Raw genomic sequence first — 15,691 nt, forward strand, 5'->3', positions numbered from 1 at the left:
TTACACACATTGGACAACATCGGTACAAAAATATAGCAGGGACAACTAATGAAATGGACAGGAGGGTTGCTGAACTCTACTGATGCTTGGATCTGAAAAGAAAATCACTTTTCCGTGTGTTTTCATGAGAAAATGGCACTTCAGTGTTTCTCAGTGATCAGTGAAACATCTTGTACGTTGTTCAACACAATGTTACATGAAAAGGCAACCAATCAATCACAGGGAAGACTGTAATGCCATACAAGCACTACAGCGTTTTCATGGATTTGAACATCATGTAGCACGCAGCAGACATGTAATGAGCACATGTTCATGTAACATGTTCTGTAACGCTGTACACCATGTTTTGATCTCTTTTTACCCAGACGGGAGAAAAAAAAAAAAAAAAACAGCACATTCTCAAATATCACCAATTTGAATAAAAATACACAAACTGAGTTACACTCTGAGGCGTATCTAACAGTCGACACTGCTGTAAATCACACCACGTTGCATTACCGCAACCAGAGATCATGACAACGCAACTAAAAGTTCCATACTGTAGTGCACAGCAAAGCTGCAGCGTTGAGAGTACAAAAAAAAGTCATGCTAAAATTCAGAGACTAACTTTCACTTCATGGTCTTACGACCTTAGCGTGTGTTAAATCGTTCGGTTCATGGTAGCGTAGGAGAGATTACAGTCAGCAGGCTGTGTTCGACATGACATGCAACACACACACACAAAAGAAAATGGCTCTGTTTAGAGAAACAGAGGGAAAAAAAAACTTTGAAATTATGCAGACTAGCCATTAATGCTAGTTAGCTAGTTATGCACTATGTATTTACCTTAGGAGTGCTGTTCTGAAATTTAGGCAGTTCTTGAATGCTTTTCTGTACCATACTCATTTTTAGCTTTAACCTCCGAAAAAATATTTTGGGTCACAGAAATTCGATAATACTCCACACAAAAATGAGATAATTCTGAGGTAATGGCATTCACAAATGAAATTTCCAGCCACGTAACTTTATAAAAAACTATATTACATACTGACAACGTGAACTGCACTTGGACACGACTAAAACCTTGAGTATCCGTGTATACTGATATGATAGTGGTGACTTAACTCTGAATGCAAAGTTACCGGTAACTTGACTTAGACTGCAGAACTTGATTTGTAACTCAACTCTCCCGCAAAGCTTGAGATAAGCAACTCAACTCAGACTACAAAGCTTACAATTCACCACTCAACTCTCTCTGCAAAGTTAACGACTCCCAAATCATCTCAGGCTATAAAGGTTATGAATCGCGACTCGACTCCGACTCAAAGCTTCAGACTTGTGACTCCATTCGGACTACAAAGGTTATGAATCGACTCTAACTGCAAAGTGTCAGACTCGTGACTCGACTCCGACTGTGAAGCTTGAGATCTGCGACTGAACTCTCTCTGCAAAGCTTCCGATATATAACTCAACTCTCTCTCCAAAGCTTGCGATAAGTGACGCAACCTCGATTGCAAAGCTTACGATTCCCAAATCTCAGACTACAAAGGTTATGAATCTCGACTCGACTCTAACTGCAAAGCTTTAGACTCGTGACTCCACTTGGACTGCAAAGCTTACCACTTAACTTGGACTACAAAGGTTATGAATAGACTAACTGCAAAGCATCAGACTTGTGACTTGACCCCTACTGCAAAGCTTGCGATCTGTGACTTTCTCCGCAACTCGTATGACCGGCAGCTCTCTGATCGCAACGCTTATGACTGGCGACTGACTTCGTATTAACTGACCTATGACTCATGACTCGCCCACCCCAAATGGATAATGACTTTGTTTCACTGGAGGGCCGTGTCTGCACGTAAAGCATCTCATGTCAGAATAACTGATACAGAACTTCATCTGTCACTTAAAGACACAAGAAGAAATGTATGTTTATCAATTAATATAAATTAGCGCCCTCACACAGGCTAGTAAAAACAGCAAGCCAAGGTTGTTTCAATATGTATGTCAGTTGCAACACAATAAAACCCCAGGCATTGGGCCAAGCTGTGGGCCTGCTATGTGAAAACAGAATGTTCCTGCATGCCAGATCAAAATAGCCAAAGTCCGAAGCCCTGTGGCTCAGGACACACTCATTTCCAGTAGCATCACTCAACTGCACAGATAGTCGATATCCAAATGGCCTAGTTTGGGGCATTCAAGGTCCCGCACTGCACAAGCCAGAGTGCCGGGAAATGGGAGAGATGGAATGTGCATTAAAGGTATAAAAAAAAAAAGGATATCACACCGTAGGGAAAAGTACAGCATGAATATATCCCTTGTTTCCTTTTCAGGAAGATATTAAGGAAGTATCACCATGGAGGCCAGCTGTAGTAGGGAACATTGCATATTGTAGATGCAACAGTTGTTTACCTTTATAACAAGAATGAAATAAAAGACCCATAATTCATTTATACTAATTCTCTTATTACAAAAAAAAAAAAAAAATCTACAAGTGAATTCAACAAGAAACTTAAAATACAACTAATTTGGTCAGGAGGCGGGGCTATTTAGGTAGCCAGCTAGCAACATCCTGCTGTACTAACTTTAGCTAGCTAGCAAAGTTTATATCATCAGTGAAGGAAGAGTAATGTGTAAAAATTTGCCAAATTATGAAAAACATTCTTTTCTTTTACTGTTAAGTTAGTAAAAGTAAAATAATAATGATAATAATAATAATAATAATAAAAAAAGGTTAGATAGTGCAAAATAAATAGTACACTTTTACACTAAAATTTTACATCTTGCATCAACTACTACTATTTTTGCTTTTATTACTGTCTTAAACTGCTTTCATATCATTTTATTTATTTATTTATTTATTAAATAAAATAAACTCTCCTAATAATATTTAGCATGCTGGTATCCAAGAAAGTTCTCCCCTAAACACAAGTTCATTCTTCACATTCCGGGTATAGAGAAATGTCATTTTTAACAAAATAAAATCGAAAATCAAACATGGATATAATAATTATTAACAAAATCAGATAAAAATCACAACAATAGCTTTATGAGAAAGCCCATAAGAGAATTATTAATCCCATGTCAAACATATTGCGCTGCTTTCAAACAAAGAAATAAAAGAACCCAATCAATAAACACTTAAGGTTAAACAAGGTCAAGTTGTCCAAGCCAATAAAAAAAAAAAAAAAACGATCTGATTACAAGGTATGTGCAAAGTTATGGAACTGGGTGTATCTTTGGCTCGGCTTATTTTTGGGTGTATCGATAAGCAATAAGGCCAAAGCATTTTCCACAGTGCAAAATGATACGCAGAGAGCTGGACTGCTGGATATTCTTGGTGCTATTTGCCCGCTGAAACACACACACACAGAGAGAGAGAGAGAGAGAGAGAGAGAGAGAATGCGTGGGTTCTCGAATGAATCACCCTGCACAGTAACAACAGAAATCCTGGGAGTGCAGAAAATATGCGCACTGCACGCTGGAGCAGATTGCTTCATAGAACAGATGGCATTCATAATGGCGGCTTAATTCACTTCCCTCCTCCTACCAAATCAGTGTCAAGAAAGCCGTGCACTGGAGCTTCTGGAGCGCCGTCATCCCTGCCCAGAGGATCGAGATGGCAGTGTAAAGGGAAGGAAAGTGAAATCTCAAGGCTTGGCGGTGAAAGGCACAAAGAAATGAGTCAGGAGAAGGAGGCACAACATGTCTGCAAGGTTGTTTTCCACACTCAAACAAGTTCTCTCCAAGGCTAACGAAGAACTGGCTGGTATAAAATGTGTTAGCTGGGTTAAGCCATTATTATTGATCAGGAAAAAATATATTTATAAAAAAAATAAATGAGTCAATTCTTGGCATCCATGTCATCTTAATTGCTGTTAATAAATGGCTTAATTTTGACTTTTTTTTTATTTTTTATAATTGAGAACAGCATGACCAATGCTCACAGAAAAATACACAGAATGGTATGAAGAAGTGAGAAGTAAGGCTGGGGCTGATTTCTTTCTAACCCAGACTGTAGATTCATGCAACCTTGTTAGACGAAATGCTCCCTAGATTTCATGTGCATTGTAGTTTTATGTAATTTATTTAATCCCGCTTCACCGACATATCCATTAGTACCTGTATTCAGATTTAAACCCAAACAGAGTATGGCCTAAAATGCAACCAACCCTACAGATATGCTTCAAGAATACCGGAAATACCAGCGATTCATACACTATATGGCCAAAAGTATGTGGACGCCTGACTATAACAGTCACATGTGCTTGGTAAATATCCCAATCCAGATTTATTGTTTTAACTTTGTTAATATTCTGGACAATTCTTTGTGGCAAGAGTTTGTGGAAAGTCTGCACGTTGCTGTGATGGTCAGGTATCCACATACATTTGGCCATATAGTGGAACTTTTTCTGCTGCATACTTCTCTTCTCAGATTATAAAATTATAATTCTTATAATTATAATTCTCATATCTGATTGAATACATTATCTGTTCAATCTGAATAATGTATATTTATGTATTCAGCTATATAAGCATAAGTGAAATTAAATACTGGAACAAGTTTTTTTTTTTTCTTTCCCCAAAATGGAGACTAGAATTAAATCCAATCAAAAAAAGCTGGCAAACAGCGAGCACAGCTTTTTTTCAGAAGAGACACAGCATGATTACGGACTTGAAACACTTGACCTAAATCATGAATCATGATCATATTGCCTATCTGTCTTTCAATGAGTGTGTTCCTGTGTGTACGTGTAATAGTTTTATGTCTATTACGAGACTTCTAAGAGGAGCACTTCCATATTCAAGCTTGAGGCTTAAGTGTTAAGTTTCATGTGGAGGAAAACGATCCATGCCTTTGTTGTGAACATGAAAGAGAAGGCAGTGAATAAGTTCATACTTGTAGGTTTCTGAATAAAAGCTAAACCCACATTGGAAAAGATGCGCAACAATGATTTCTGTAGTGATTCCCAGTGTGAGGATGTTTCTTCACCGCGGATTAGCTTTCTTTAGCAGAGAAAGCTTAGCACCTGTAGATGCACAAAGTATTAAAACATTTGAGACACAAGACTTGACATTTGGTCAATTGACATTTTTGTAAAAAAAAAGCAATTATATTAAAAAGATTCTGCCAGATATGTGTGGCATGGTGGTGTAGCAGGTAGTGTTCCAGTCTCATACTGTAGCTCCAGGGTCCTTGGTTTGATCTGGACCTCAGATTACTGTCTGTACATTCTATACATGTCCACATGGGTTTCCTCAGGGTTCTCTGATTTCTTCCCACCTCCCAAAAGCATGCTGATAAACAGCTGAACTGACGGCTCATAGCTGTGAATGAGTGTGTGTCAACTGGTGGCCCCACCCAGGGTGCATTCCCGTATACTCCCGGGATAGACTCCGGATCCACCGCTTTCCTGCAAAATGCTTACTAAAGACAAATGAATGCTATAGAGTTTTTGATGGATATTGACTGCATAAATAAGCGAGAACAGTTCAGGTCACTCTCTCCAATTCAGGAGTGATGTTAATCCAGCTTGGCCAAGAAGTCATGCACATACTCAAATGTTGCTATAGCAACAGTCTGGCGCAAACAAGAACAGCCAAATCCCCCTCCGTCTTTTCTGCCTTACACATGAATCTCTCTGACAGCTGAGTGCCTCTCAGAGTAATAAAGTTATTAAGGTATTCTCGACATCCTCATTCCATACATGTGACTTCATCGTCACAACACAATGTTTGTTACACTGACACACATACACACACACACACACACACACACACACACACACAAAACCCGTTTTACTGGTCTCTAGAGCTTCAGTGCTACGGATACGGATAGCTACACCACCACACTGTAAAAAAACAACAAATACAAATTTGCCACAAATGGAGACATGAGATTTCCTTCCTCAGATCTGTCAACACAAACGTGTTTGAGGAAACCATGACACCAATTCAGCACTGGATACACAGATGTGGACTGGAAAAATAAGACTCAAAATTAAACAAGGAACAAAACACTTGGGGGTATGCTGTTATAGGAAAAGAATCAGTGCAGTGTTACTGTTTCCACCCCAAAGTTGATTATTTTCATAGAACAGCACATCCTGAAGTGATCTATGTCTCTTATACTGCAGCAATTTGACATCGATTACAATGTTTTAATTACAACGAGAACACGGCATACTTTTTATCCAGATATAGTTACACAATGTTTAGGAACATTCATAAAACAACTTATGACTTGTGTTATAGCAGCTAAAAACACTAGTTCCCTTATTGGCCTCTCTTTTTGTCTCGCATGAAAAAAAACAAAAAAAAACAACAACAAAAAAAAAACGTAGCTTGTCATGTTACCAAGATACCACAAAGTGCCAACTCCTCTGTCCATGACGGAAATCTTAAAATTACAAAAGTTTCAATAAACACGTCCCTACAGAAAACTTCACAATACATTCTGCCATTACATTAGAATGAGCGTATTAATATAAACCTTTGATTTCTAGCCAGAGCTACAGTCAGAGTTGCCATTACAGAAGATTAATCAACACATCCCAACCAATCAGAATCGAGAATTCAACAGTGCTGTGGTATAAATAAATATAAATAAGGATTGGTGATAATGATTAGGATTAGGATACATCTGTGTCTGGGATAATCAATTTAAACAATTTTAGTTTTATTTAATGTGAGCACATGCAAATCAAACGACTACAAAAATTCAAATTCAAGAGTAAAAAAGTTATTGCCATTTTATACCAACCTACAAAGTGAAAGGTAAATGATGATAATGAAGAAATAAGGCACGATGTGACAGAAGCTGCAAAAACCTTTACAAAGAGCAGAAAGGGAGGTTTGGTTAGCAACCCAACATCACGGTCCAGGGGACACATCCGTACCTGTCAGCGTCGGTCACGAGCGCCAGCCGGCCGTAATCCCACGCCAGCTTCCGCAAGATGGAGAAGACAAAGAGAAGTACCTGTGGCACAAGTGGAGACAAAAATGTCAGAGCCTTGAAAATGATCAGTAAAGAAATGAATTATGGAGATAATGATAAACATTGGCTTTTCATCACAGGTCACACAGCACTATAGTATTCTCACACACAACAGTGTAACAATGCTGACTAAGTCACATTCAGTCCTTAGCTGGAAATTTACACCGACACCCAGGTCCAAGTCCAAGTCCAAGTCATGATCATCAGCAGGAATGTGGGTCAACATTACGGAGCAGCTCGCAGCCAAGAGCATTATTAGGTTACACTCAGTCATTTCACATAATGTCCTTTCAGTATATATTATTGGACATTATGTGAAACATCCAACAACCTTTTGGCCCTGTTTAAAGGCTAAAGATCAATTGGGTGAGCAAGGCCACATGTGGGTTAATGCATTGCTCTTGCGTTTAGCAGCATCTTTTCATCTACTAGATACGCACAAATAACGCTGGCTATCTGAGTAACTGGGTTTCTGCCACAGGGACTACAGTTGCGGATTTTACCACCAGGTCCAAAATAAACACTCAAAGTCTCACAAACTGATTTCCACCTACGGAATCAGGTTGTTTTTAGTTTCTATGCCATATAGAATCATCAGCAGTTCTTCACTCGTCCCTCTCTGGGAACCCTTAAAATAGTCCATGTCGAACCCTACAACAGAGCTTTTCTTTATTAGAAAGACTTCCAAGTATGTTAAGGAAGCAAAGAACCCTTTACTGTCCAAAGAACCCGCCCCCCCCCTTCCCTCCCTTTCCAAGGTTTTTCTGTATTTCCAGGAAGCTTATAGGTTTCTGCTCCAGATCTGGTACTCCTTTGAGGACCAGGAACTACTAGGGTGGATCCTGCAGCACTGAATAATGGATTAGTCAAAATGCAAATCTTACTGAACACACAACTTGATTATCCACTTTTTTTTTTTTTTTTTAAAGTAGAACAGAACTTGTCCATGTACTCAAGAACCAAAATTTAGTAAAAGTACCTATAAAGACACCTAATAAGGCACAATTCCTAATAAATAAATAAACACACACACACACATCAGTGAATCACTTACATTATAGTAGAATAACTAGCAACAACAAGAATGTCATTCCACAACATGAAACGTAACTGTAAATGGATAAAAAGTACACAGTGTTTCTTTAATACATGAAAAAAATTCAGGAAATAATTGTTGGTAAACTGCTGCCATGTAAGAGTGGTTAAAAAAAACCTGTCATTATTGTAAAATAATGTATTTTATATTATTTAAAAAAAAAAATTGTAAAATAATGTCAGGATGACCTCACCACCAATCACTGATTATTTTCCTAAAACAGCATGCCCCCTAACCCCCACCCTCCCTAAAACAATTGTTCGATGCCCTTTAGACCGTCTGATTCTTCAAGACCATGCTCTTTTGGTTGCCATGATTTCACCCCCCAAAAAAATCATTAATGCTCACCAGGAAGCACATGAAGTCGAGAGCGAGCACAGTGGGCACTCCTCCGAAGGGCAGGCCCTGTAGCACGGTGCTGCGGATCCGTGCCGAGTAGCAGTAATCTTTGGAGCTGTTGTTGAAGCAGCTGGTCTGGCCCACACAGGACGGGCCCCCAAATATCTTCATCATGAGCAGACGAGAGGGTTCACTGTCGCATCCTGCTGCAGAACCTACAGACAGGCGAAAAGATAAAAAACAAGTGGGTTTTAACAAGGAGTCAAAACGTAAAAGAACATCGTGAATCCAACCTGGTTGAAATTAAAGTCATTAAAAGCATTCAATCACTGGAAAACTGCTTTGGTATTACTTTTCTGTTTCCTCACACCGCAGTTGTTCCACAGCTGTCATGTGAGGTTGATCTAACAGTGAGCGATAATCAGAGCCCCACCAACCACCTCATACGTTATTTCGAATATCTGTACACACATCCTACTACTGTCACTTCAGTCATCACAGACCAATTAGCGGCGATGAAAATCACATCGGCAAACGTGTCGCAGCTAAAGTGCAGCCTCCCTAAAGGAGCAATTATCGGAGGATGATTTTTCCATCTGACGCAATGGAACAATGTGGCCCTATAGAGACGGCGTTGAGCTCGACGCACCTGAAAAACTCACACCAAGACGGTAGTATTGTGTCTTATTGGCTACAGCACTTTTACTGGACAATGTTCGATACCAAGCCCGAATCTGTGACTTTCAATACACTGGCTGAGTGACCATGTCTGTTTCCTATCATGTAACACTACCTGTTAAAGTAGGAGGATTTTTCTTAAGGTTATGGGATAGAAAATAATAATAGTAGTAATAATAATAATAATAACTCAATTTGCAACACATTTTTATTTAAAGTTTAAGCCATACTGCTTATTTGACATTAAAATGGGTGCGGTTTCCCCTCACAGGGTAAATTAAGCCTATTAAGCCTGAGAGTTGACTAACAATGCATCTGGGACCAAGGGTGCCAATACTTTAAGCTTAGTGAAGAGAGAGCTATGTTTGAGTGCAAACTTTGTCAGATGTCTTTAAAATACAACAGAAATACAAGGAGTTATTAATTTTGTGACATGTAGTGCACTACATAGTATATTCTAAGTACATGGCTATTATATTATGCCCTATGTAGTGAGCATATACTGTATAGCAAATAGGAAGGCATTTAGAGTTTAAACTGTACATTTTAGCTGGCATGCATTACAGGTAGCACAACAATTTGGGCTAATATCAGTAGCAAGAAAATATTACTTGGGGGAATTTAAAAACAAGAAAAACAAGAAAAAGGAGGTTAGAAAAGAGAAATTTTGGCAGATGGTCACTACGTTACTACCGAAGATCATTGTGCTATACTGTCCATGAGATCAGTCGTTCCAGCCATAGACATCATCACAATGATTCTATGTCACTTGTGTTTGACCAATGTTCGCCACTATTTCTAGCTCCGCCCTTGATTACATAATACATAATACATTCAAATCGAACACTAACATTTCACACCACTGAATGGTGACCAGATGAAATCCACAAAAACAAAAATAGCAAGATATAGACAAAATATCCAGTCACTGCTCATCATTTGAGGACTGATTTGGACATATTTTCCACAAAATATAATACACAGCACCTTCTGGTGGCTCCAACCCTTCTGCTATGCTAACTTTTTAATATTCCATACTTTTTTTTTTTTGGCAATTTTAGTACATCGCCAGCATATTAATAGTGCAAAACTCACCAACTCCATGTGAAACTACTAGGTGCACTAAAAGTGAATGAAAGAGACATAACTGATCTATAAAACGGTCTTCACGCTCACTGAGGTTTAACAATAAATTGTGGTAACCGGTGTGCTAATATTTATCCTTAGTACAGTGCCAACTCCCATCAAGTCACTTATACACAAGGACATCAGACTGAACTGATACAAATACAGACACAAACAAGAGGAGCACTTTTTTTTTTTTTTCTTTAAACAATACAAGATACAAGAAGAATGCTTGCCAGAAAGGTACACAGTGTATCTGGTTGAGATTTAGAGGTGTGCATCGGGACTGGGATCTGGTGGGATGCAACAAAAAAGCTGTTCGAGAGGGAGGTTTTTATTTTCACACTGACGCAAGCAAGCGGTCAGATACGAAGCCCAGATATGAACCATGTTCAATGTGACCATGTGATGCATTTACAGCATCCTTAGTAACTGCCTGGTCAGGGTTGTGATGATTTGAATTAGGCTGCTAGTTTGTTTATATTTCAGGTTTAAACTCACTTCTGGTTTAAATCCAGGCACAGATAGAGATTAATATTATGCATTAATATGACCTTAATGGAAAATTACAAAATAATAAACCTGTATTTCCTGGGCTTGGCTTTTGGACATCATGCACTTTGACCACACCATCTGGACTTGAGCTTAAAAATGCTTCAGTAAACAGAAACACAAGCCTTAAAGGAATACGATGATCAAAAGGGGAGATCAGGAAAAGTGAAAGAATGCCAGACACAATGGCAGATGCAAAGTAATGATTACTCAGACTGCAGAAAAGGCTGAGAAGGACAAAGACAGAAAAAAGAGACAGAGTAAAAGAGAGTAAGAGAGGGGGAGAGAGACCGAGAGCAAGAGCGAGAGTGAGAGAGTGAGAGAAAGGTGGAGGAGGGTTGGCTGCAGTAGCACTGCAGCAGATGGCTCTGCTAGACCAGCCTCCACACTCCCACAGTCCCAATGACAGCGCAGCCAGCCTCTGTTTCCATTCCCTCCTCCCTCCGATAGGCTCAGAGCACCAACAACGCAACAGCTGATCCCCAAAATAATCCCACCAAGACACGACCGAGATCCGAGGACTGATTCGGTGCTTGGCACTCGTCTTGCCATGGCAAAGTCTCATGACAAGGATACAGGTTTGGGGGTGGGGGTGCTGTTACCAGGGTGACAAGAAGAGAAAGATGCAGCTGAATCACTCTCTGGAAAAATGAATCATATTTATAAATGACTCAGAGGACCTGACTGTCTGGTTCTTTAATCTTATGGCAAGGAAAACCCAATCTCTAAATCAAAAGATAGCCCAATGGGAGGGAAAAATAAGAGTCACAAATGTTATTGTCATCTGACTTTTAGCACACTTATTAAAACATACAATTAATTATACAATTTTGCATGGAATAATTGCTTCTACAGGCTTGAGAAAGCACTTCAACTGGGTGTTTAAGATCTTCAGTGGGTCAGAATAAAGAAAAAGCAGTTTGTCTGGCATTGGTTTTTGTTCCAGCTGCCTTTCCTTCAACAGCATAAGACCAGAATTTTACCAAATTTCAAATGCTTGTTTTAAAGTAAGCTACAGATTCACTAGCAAAATTCTTTCGCTAAACAGCCTCAAGTAGGTCACTAAACTGAGATTAAATCTCCTCCATTCTTCCTAGGAACCCACAGAGCAATGCTAGAACCAGTTTTCATTTTGCTCGTCTCTAAGAAACAGTGTTTACATCTTTGGCATTCGTAGCCTCAAGCGTTCAGGAGTCACGGGAGTTGGAGTTTTCCCTTGCCAAGGTGACGCACCTTTCTCAGTGTGCCAGCACACCTTTGCTTCCACGGAAAACATCACGAGAAGCTGGTCAGACCAAGACGCAGACTGCTGCGAAGCGTGAACTTGATAGCCAATCAAGAAAAGAAGAGTACATGAATGTGAGACTGCAATGCATTTCACATTTTTATCTTTAAACGGTTAAAAACTAAGCCGTGTTGTTGGTTAATGAATAAAAATTGTAATTGTTGGCAAAAGTGTTGCTGTTGTGTAAGGGGAATAAAACACTTTATGTCATGTCTTGTTATAGGAAAATAATCAACACCACCCCTATGTTGATTATTTGCCTATAACTGCACACCCCCAAGTGTGTAATTCCTACACAACATTCCTTTCACTATCATCATAAATGGAGGCAAAACTGCAAATGTTTGAGTTGATGAAGCCATAATGGATAAATCCTTATTCTCAATGATCTATAAAATGGTGTTTTAGGTTTGCTTTCCTTCAGCCATTGTGTTATACACTGTGCTTCTGTTATCATACTGATGGAAATGGATCCCATATTTATGTCCTGATAATGATCTCAAAAGCAACTTTCTGCACCAATTCTCTTTATCCAACAGAATCATATTAGATTATACAGTACTGTGCAAAAGCCTTAGGCACATGCAAAGCAATGCTGTAGAGCAAGGATGCCTTCAAAAATAACAAAATTATAGTATTTTTTTAAACATTTAAAGAGCAGTAAACAGTAATAAATGAAACAGTCAATATTTGTTTTTGCTTTTAAATAAAAATAGTAGTCTCGGGTACAATTAGTGCAGTTTTATAAGGAAATGAGCTGTAAGTGTTACTGAGCATCGTGCAGAAGCAGCCACAGTTCTTCTGGAGACTTTGACTGTCACACTCGCTTCTTATTTTTGCAGCAAAACCCAGCAGCCTTCATTCTGTTTTTCTGTCTGAAAAGTGTCTCTTATGTAATATGCTGCTTTCTTTACTGACATACAAACATTTTTCTGTAACATTTAATTTTGTGCTGGAAAAATGATGTTTGGAATCTAAAATGTTTTTGTACTGACTTGAGAATGTAGACGTCATAAAATAAAAATCTAACAGAGTGTACTTAAAAAAAAAAACAAAAAAAAACAAAACAAAACAAACAAAAAAAAAAAAAAACCACAGAGTGCCTAAGACTATTACACAGTACTATAAATCTGAAACAACCTCAAGCACAGATCAGTTCCCAAAAACTATAAAATATGGATGGTTCAGCAGCATCAGCATCTGGATTCTGGCTGGTATTGACAGAACGATTGACTCTAATGGATACTGGCAGATTTTATATCGTAGTGCACTAAAACGGTGAAGGTGGACGCCAAAAACAACAAACGATGCTGCAATATAAAATGAACTAGTTTTAAAGGAATACCCGTTTTATAGTTCATTTCAAATGCTTCAGGACAAGTGTGTTATACCGCAAAGTGTAGTAGAGCCATCCATCCATCCATCCAAACTTTTATTATGGTACCTTTAATGATGTACAGAATACACACATATACTCTGAGCTGAAACATTTGGGGATGCGATACATATTTTTTATATTTCAAAATTATTGGCACCCCAGCAAATAACATCTTGTGAAGCGTTCACCAATTCTCTTACCGTTCTGGTTAACAAGGTATCAGACACCTGTAGAGGATCTTGAACTTTCCTACCTGCAGAACATTTTAAACTTAAGTGACTTTGGTACCGGTTAGCATGTTCGTAAGCTCCAGGCTCCCCGCGACCATGTGTAGGATAAGCGGTACAGAAAATGGATGGATGGACTGAACTTGGTACTTTAAGATTCCTTTAGTGACATCATTTGAAAAAAGTGCCTAGCAAAAAATCTTGCAACTTTTCGAGGAGCTGCTGGTTAATGAAGAGCAGGTTTGCTCAACTCATCACCAGTCTGTAAAGCCTGAATGAGCTCCCAGTGATCAATCGCTGATCACCATTGTTCCCAACAACGAATCACTGATGACCATTGTTCCCAAAGACCAATCACTACTCACTATTTTCCCCCAAAGACCAATCAGTGATCACACACTACCCAAAGACCAATCAGTGATGACCACTGTTCCCAAAGACCAATCAGTGATGACCACTGTTCCCAAAGACCAATCACTACTCACTATTTTTCCTCAAAGACCAATCACTGATGAATGATTACTCACATGCGCACACATCTTTGTTCTTGGTTGTATACTCTCTTCTTGGTGATATTTACAGTAATCAGAGAGTTATACCATCCATAACCATTTCCTTCGTGTCTATATCGCAACTCCTCACTGCGTCTTTTTGTCTGTGCTTTTGATAGAAATTATAGAAGTTTGAAAATAGTCAGTTTGAGGTTCCATGACCAAAGGGGACTTCTTTCTATAAGACGTAAATTATAATTTATTCTTTTCTATTCTGATAAAACTCTATTCTAAGTGTCCTCAGAAAAGCCTTCTTCTTCATGTAACACATTTTGATATGCAAATAATCATGACAAATAATGAATATGCAAATTAGTCTATGATGACTCTTTAAGCATGCATTAGCTAATCTTAAAGCAACATTGGATGAGAATGAAATACAATTGTTAAAAATCCAGGTCTGGGTGAGAGGCTGGTTATAAATGCATTCATTATTATACATTCACTATGCATCACATTTCAATTCCACTTTCTAAATCTGACAGGGTTTTTTTTTTTTTTTTTGCACAAGGAATCGGATTATGCCTGTAATATCCAATATACATCCATTACAAATACGGCAAATATTTATTACAATAATTTTCATTAGTAGCTACATTTGCGAAGCAGTGTCAATCGACACACCAGCTATGTGACAGATTCCTCATGTTGAGTTTTTCTATGAGAGCTGTGGATCTCTAAAATTAGACGATGATCAAGGTGAGCTAGCACAAACCGCTACAAATCTCTACTGCTCAGACACCCCACTGCCCCAGTTTTACTTGAAAAGATGAGACATTTCTATCCTGCTCGAGCTGCACATCAAAGAGAGAGAGACCGAAGAGAGGAAAAAATGAAGAAAAGATAAAGGGAGTCAGAGAGAAACGGTTCGAGATAGGGAATGAGGGAAAGGAGAAAGAAAGTGGGAGAGGCGAGAGATAGAAAGAGGAAATGAGATAGAAAAGAAAAAAAGGGGAGAAACAGGAAAAAATAAAGGGGGATGTAGAGCATGTTAAACAGAAGGGACAAAATAATAGGGAGCACTGAAGAAAAAAAAATGAGAAGTGGTGCCTCTTTCTGTTCAAAAGCTTTTGAGAGAAAAAGATACATTTAAACATGTAGTAAGAAAAAGGCTTAGTAGAAGAGTCTTGAAGGAAATTACTCCAATGTTCTACACCAAAAATGAGCAATTTGACTTCATTCCATCAAACTGAATATTTAATTGTGACTCAATGATTCATAACCCTGCTTCAAAACTCCCCGATTAATTCCATGATACTGATGATGATTTATGGGTAATGTAGACATAAATCATATCTGGATGCAACAGCAATGTGTGAGGAAATTAAAAAAAGGCAGAGAAACAAGGACTTGAAGAGAGGAAGAAATGAAAAGAAAAGAAATAAACGGAGCCTCGAGCAACACTCACGATGGATGTGATGCAGTATGCGAAAAAGATTTCCAGGAGTGGTACATATTGCACACCACACACACACCACACACAC

The 15,691-nt window shown here is 38.7% G+C and overlaps 1 protein-coding gene across 3 annotated transcripts in view; it reads right to left on the reverse strand.

Annotated features, from left to right (window-relative positions):
- Positions 1-15,691, reverse strand: part of LOC113536569 (CSC1-like protein 2) — a 69,559-nt gene that overhangs the window by 37,007 nt on the left and 16,861 nt on the right. For all 3 annotated transcript variants that reach the window (XM_053237973.1, XM_053237974.1, XM_026930590.3), the window contains exons 2-3: positions 8,421-8,626; positions 6,879-6,958 (exon numbers count right to left, since the gene is read on the reverse strand). In XM_053237973.1, the coding sequence (XP_053093948.1) occupies positions 6,879-6,958; positions 8,421-8,585 (245 nt within the window). In that variant the 5' untranslated portion in view covers positions 8,586-8,626. The remainder of the gene's footprint in view (positions 1-6,878; positions 6,959-8,420; positions 8,627-15,691) is intronic.

The sequence above is a fragment of the Pangasianodon hypophthalmus genome, chromosome 11, assembly GCF_027358585.1.
Source record: "Pangasianodon hypophthalmus isolate fPanHyp1 chromosome 11, fPanHyp1.pri, whole genome shotgun sequence".
NCBI classification, from domain to species: domain Eukaryota; kingdom Metazoa; phylum Chordata; class Actinopteri; order Siluriformes; family Pangasiidae; genus Pangasianodon; species Pangasianodon hypophthalmus.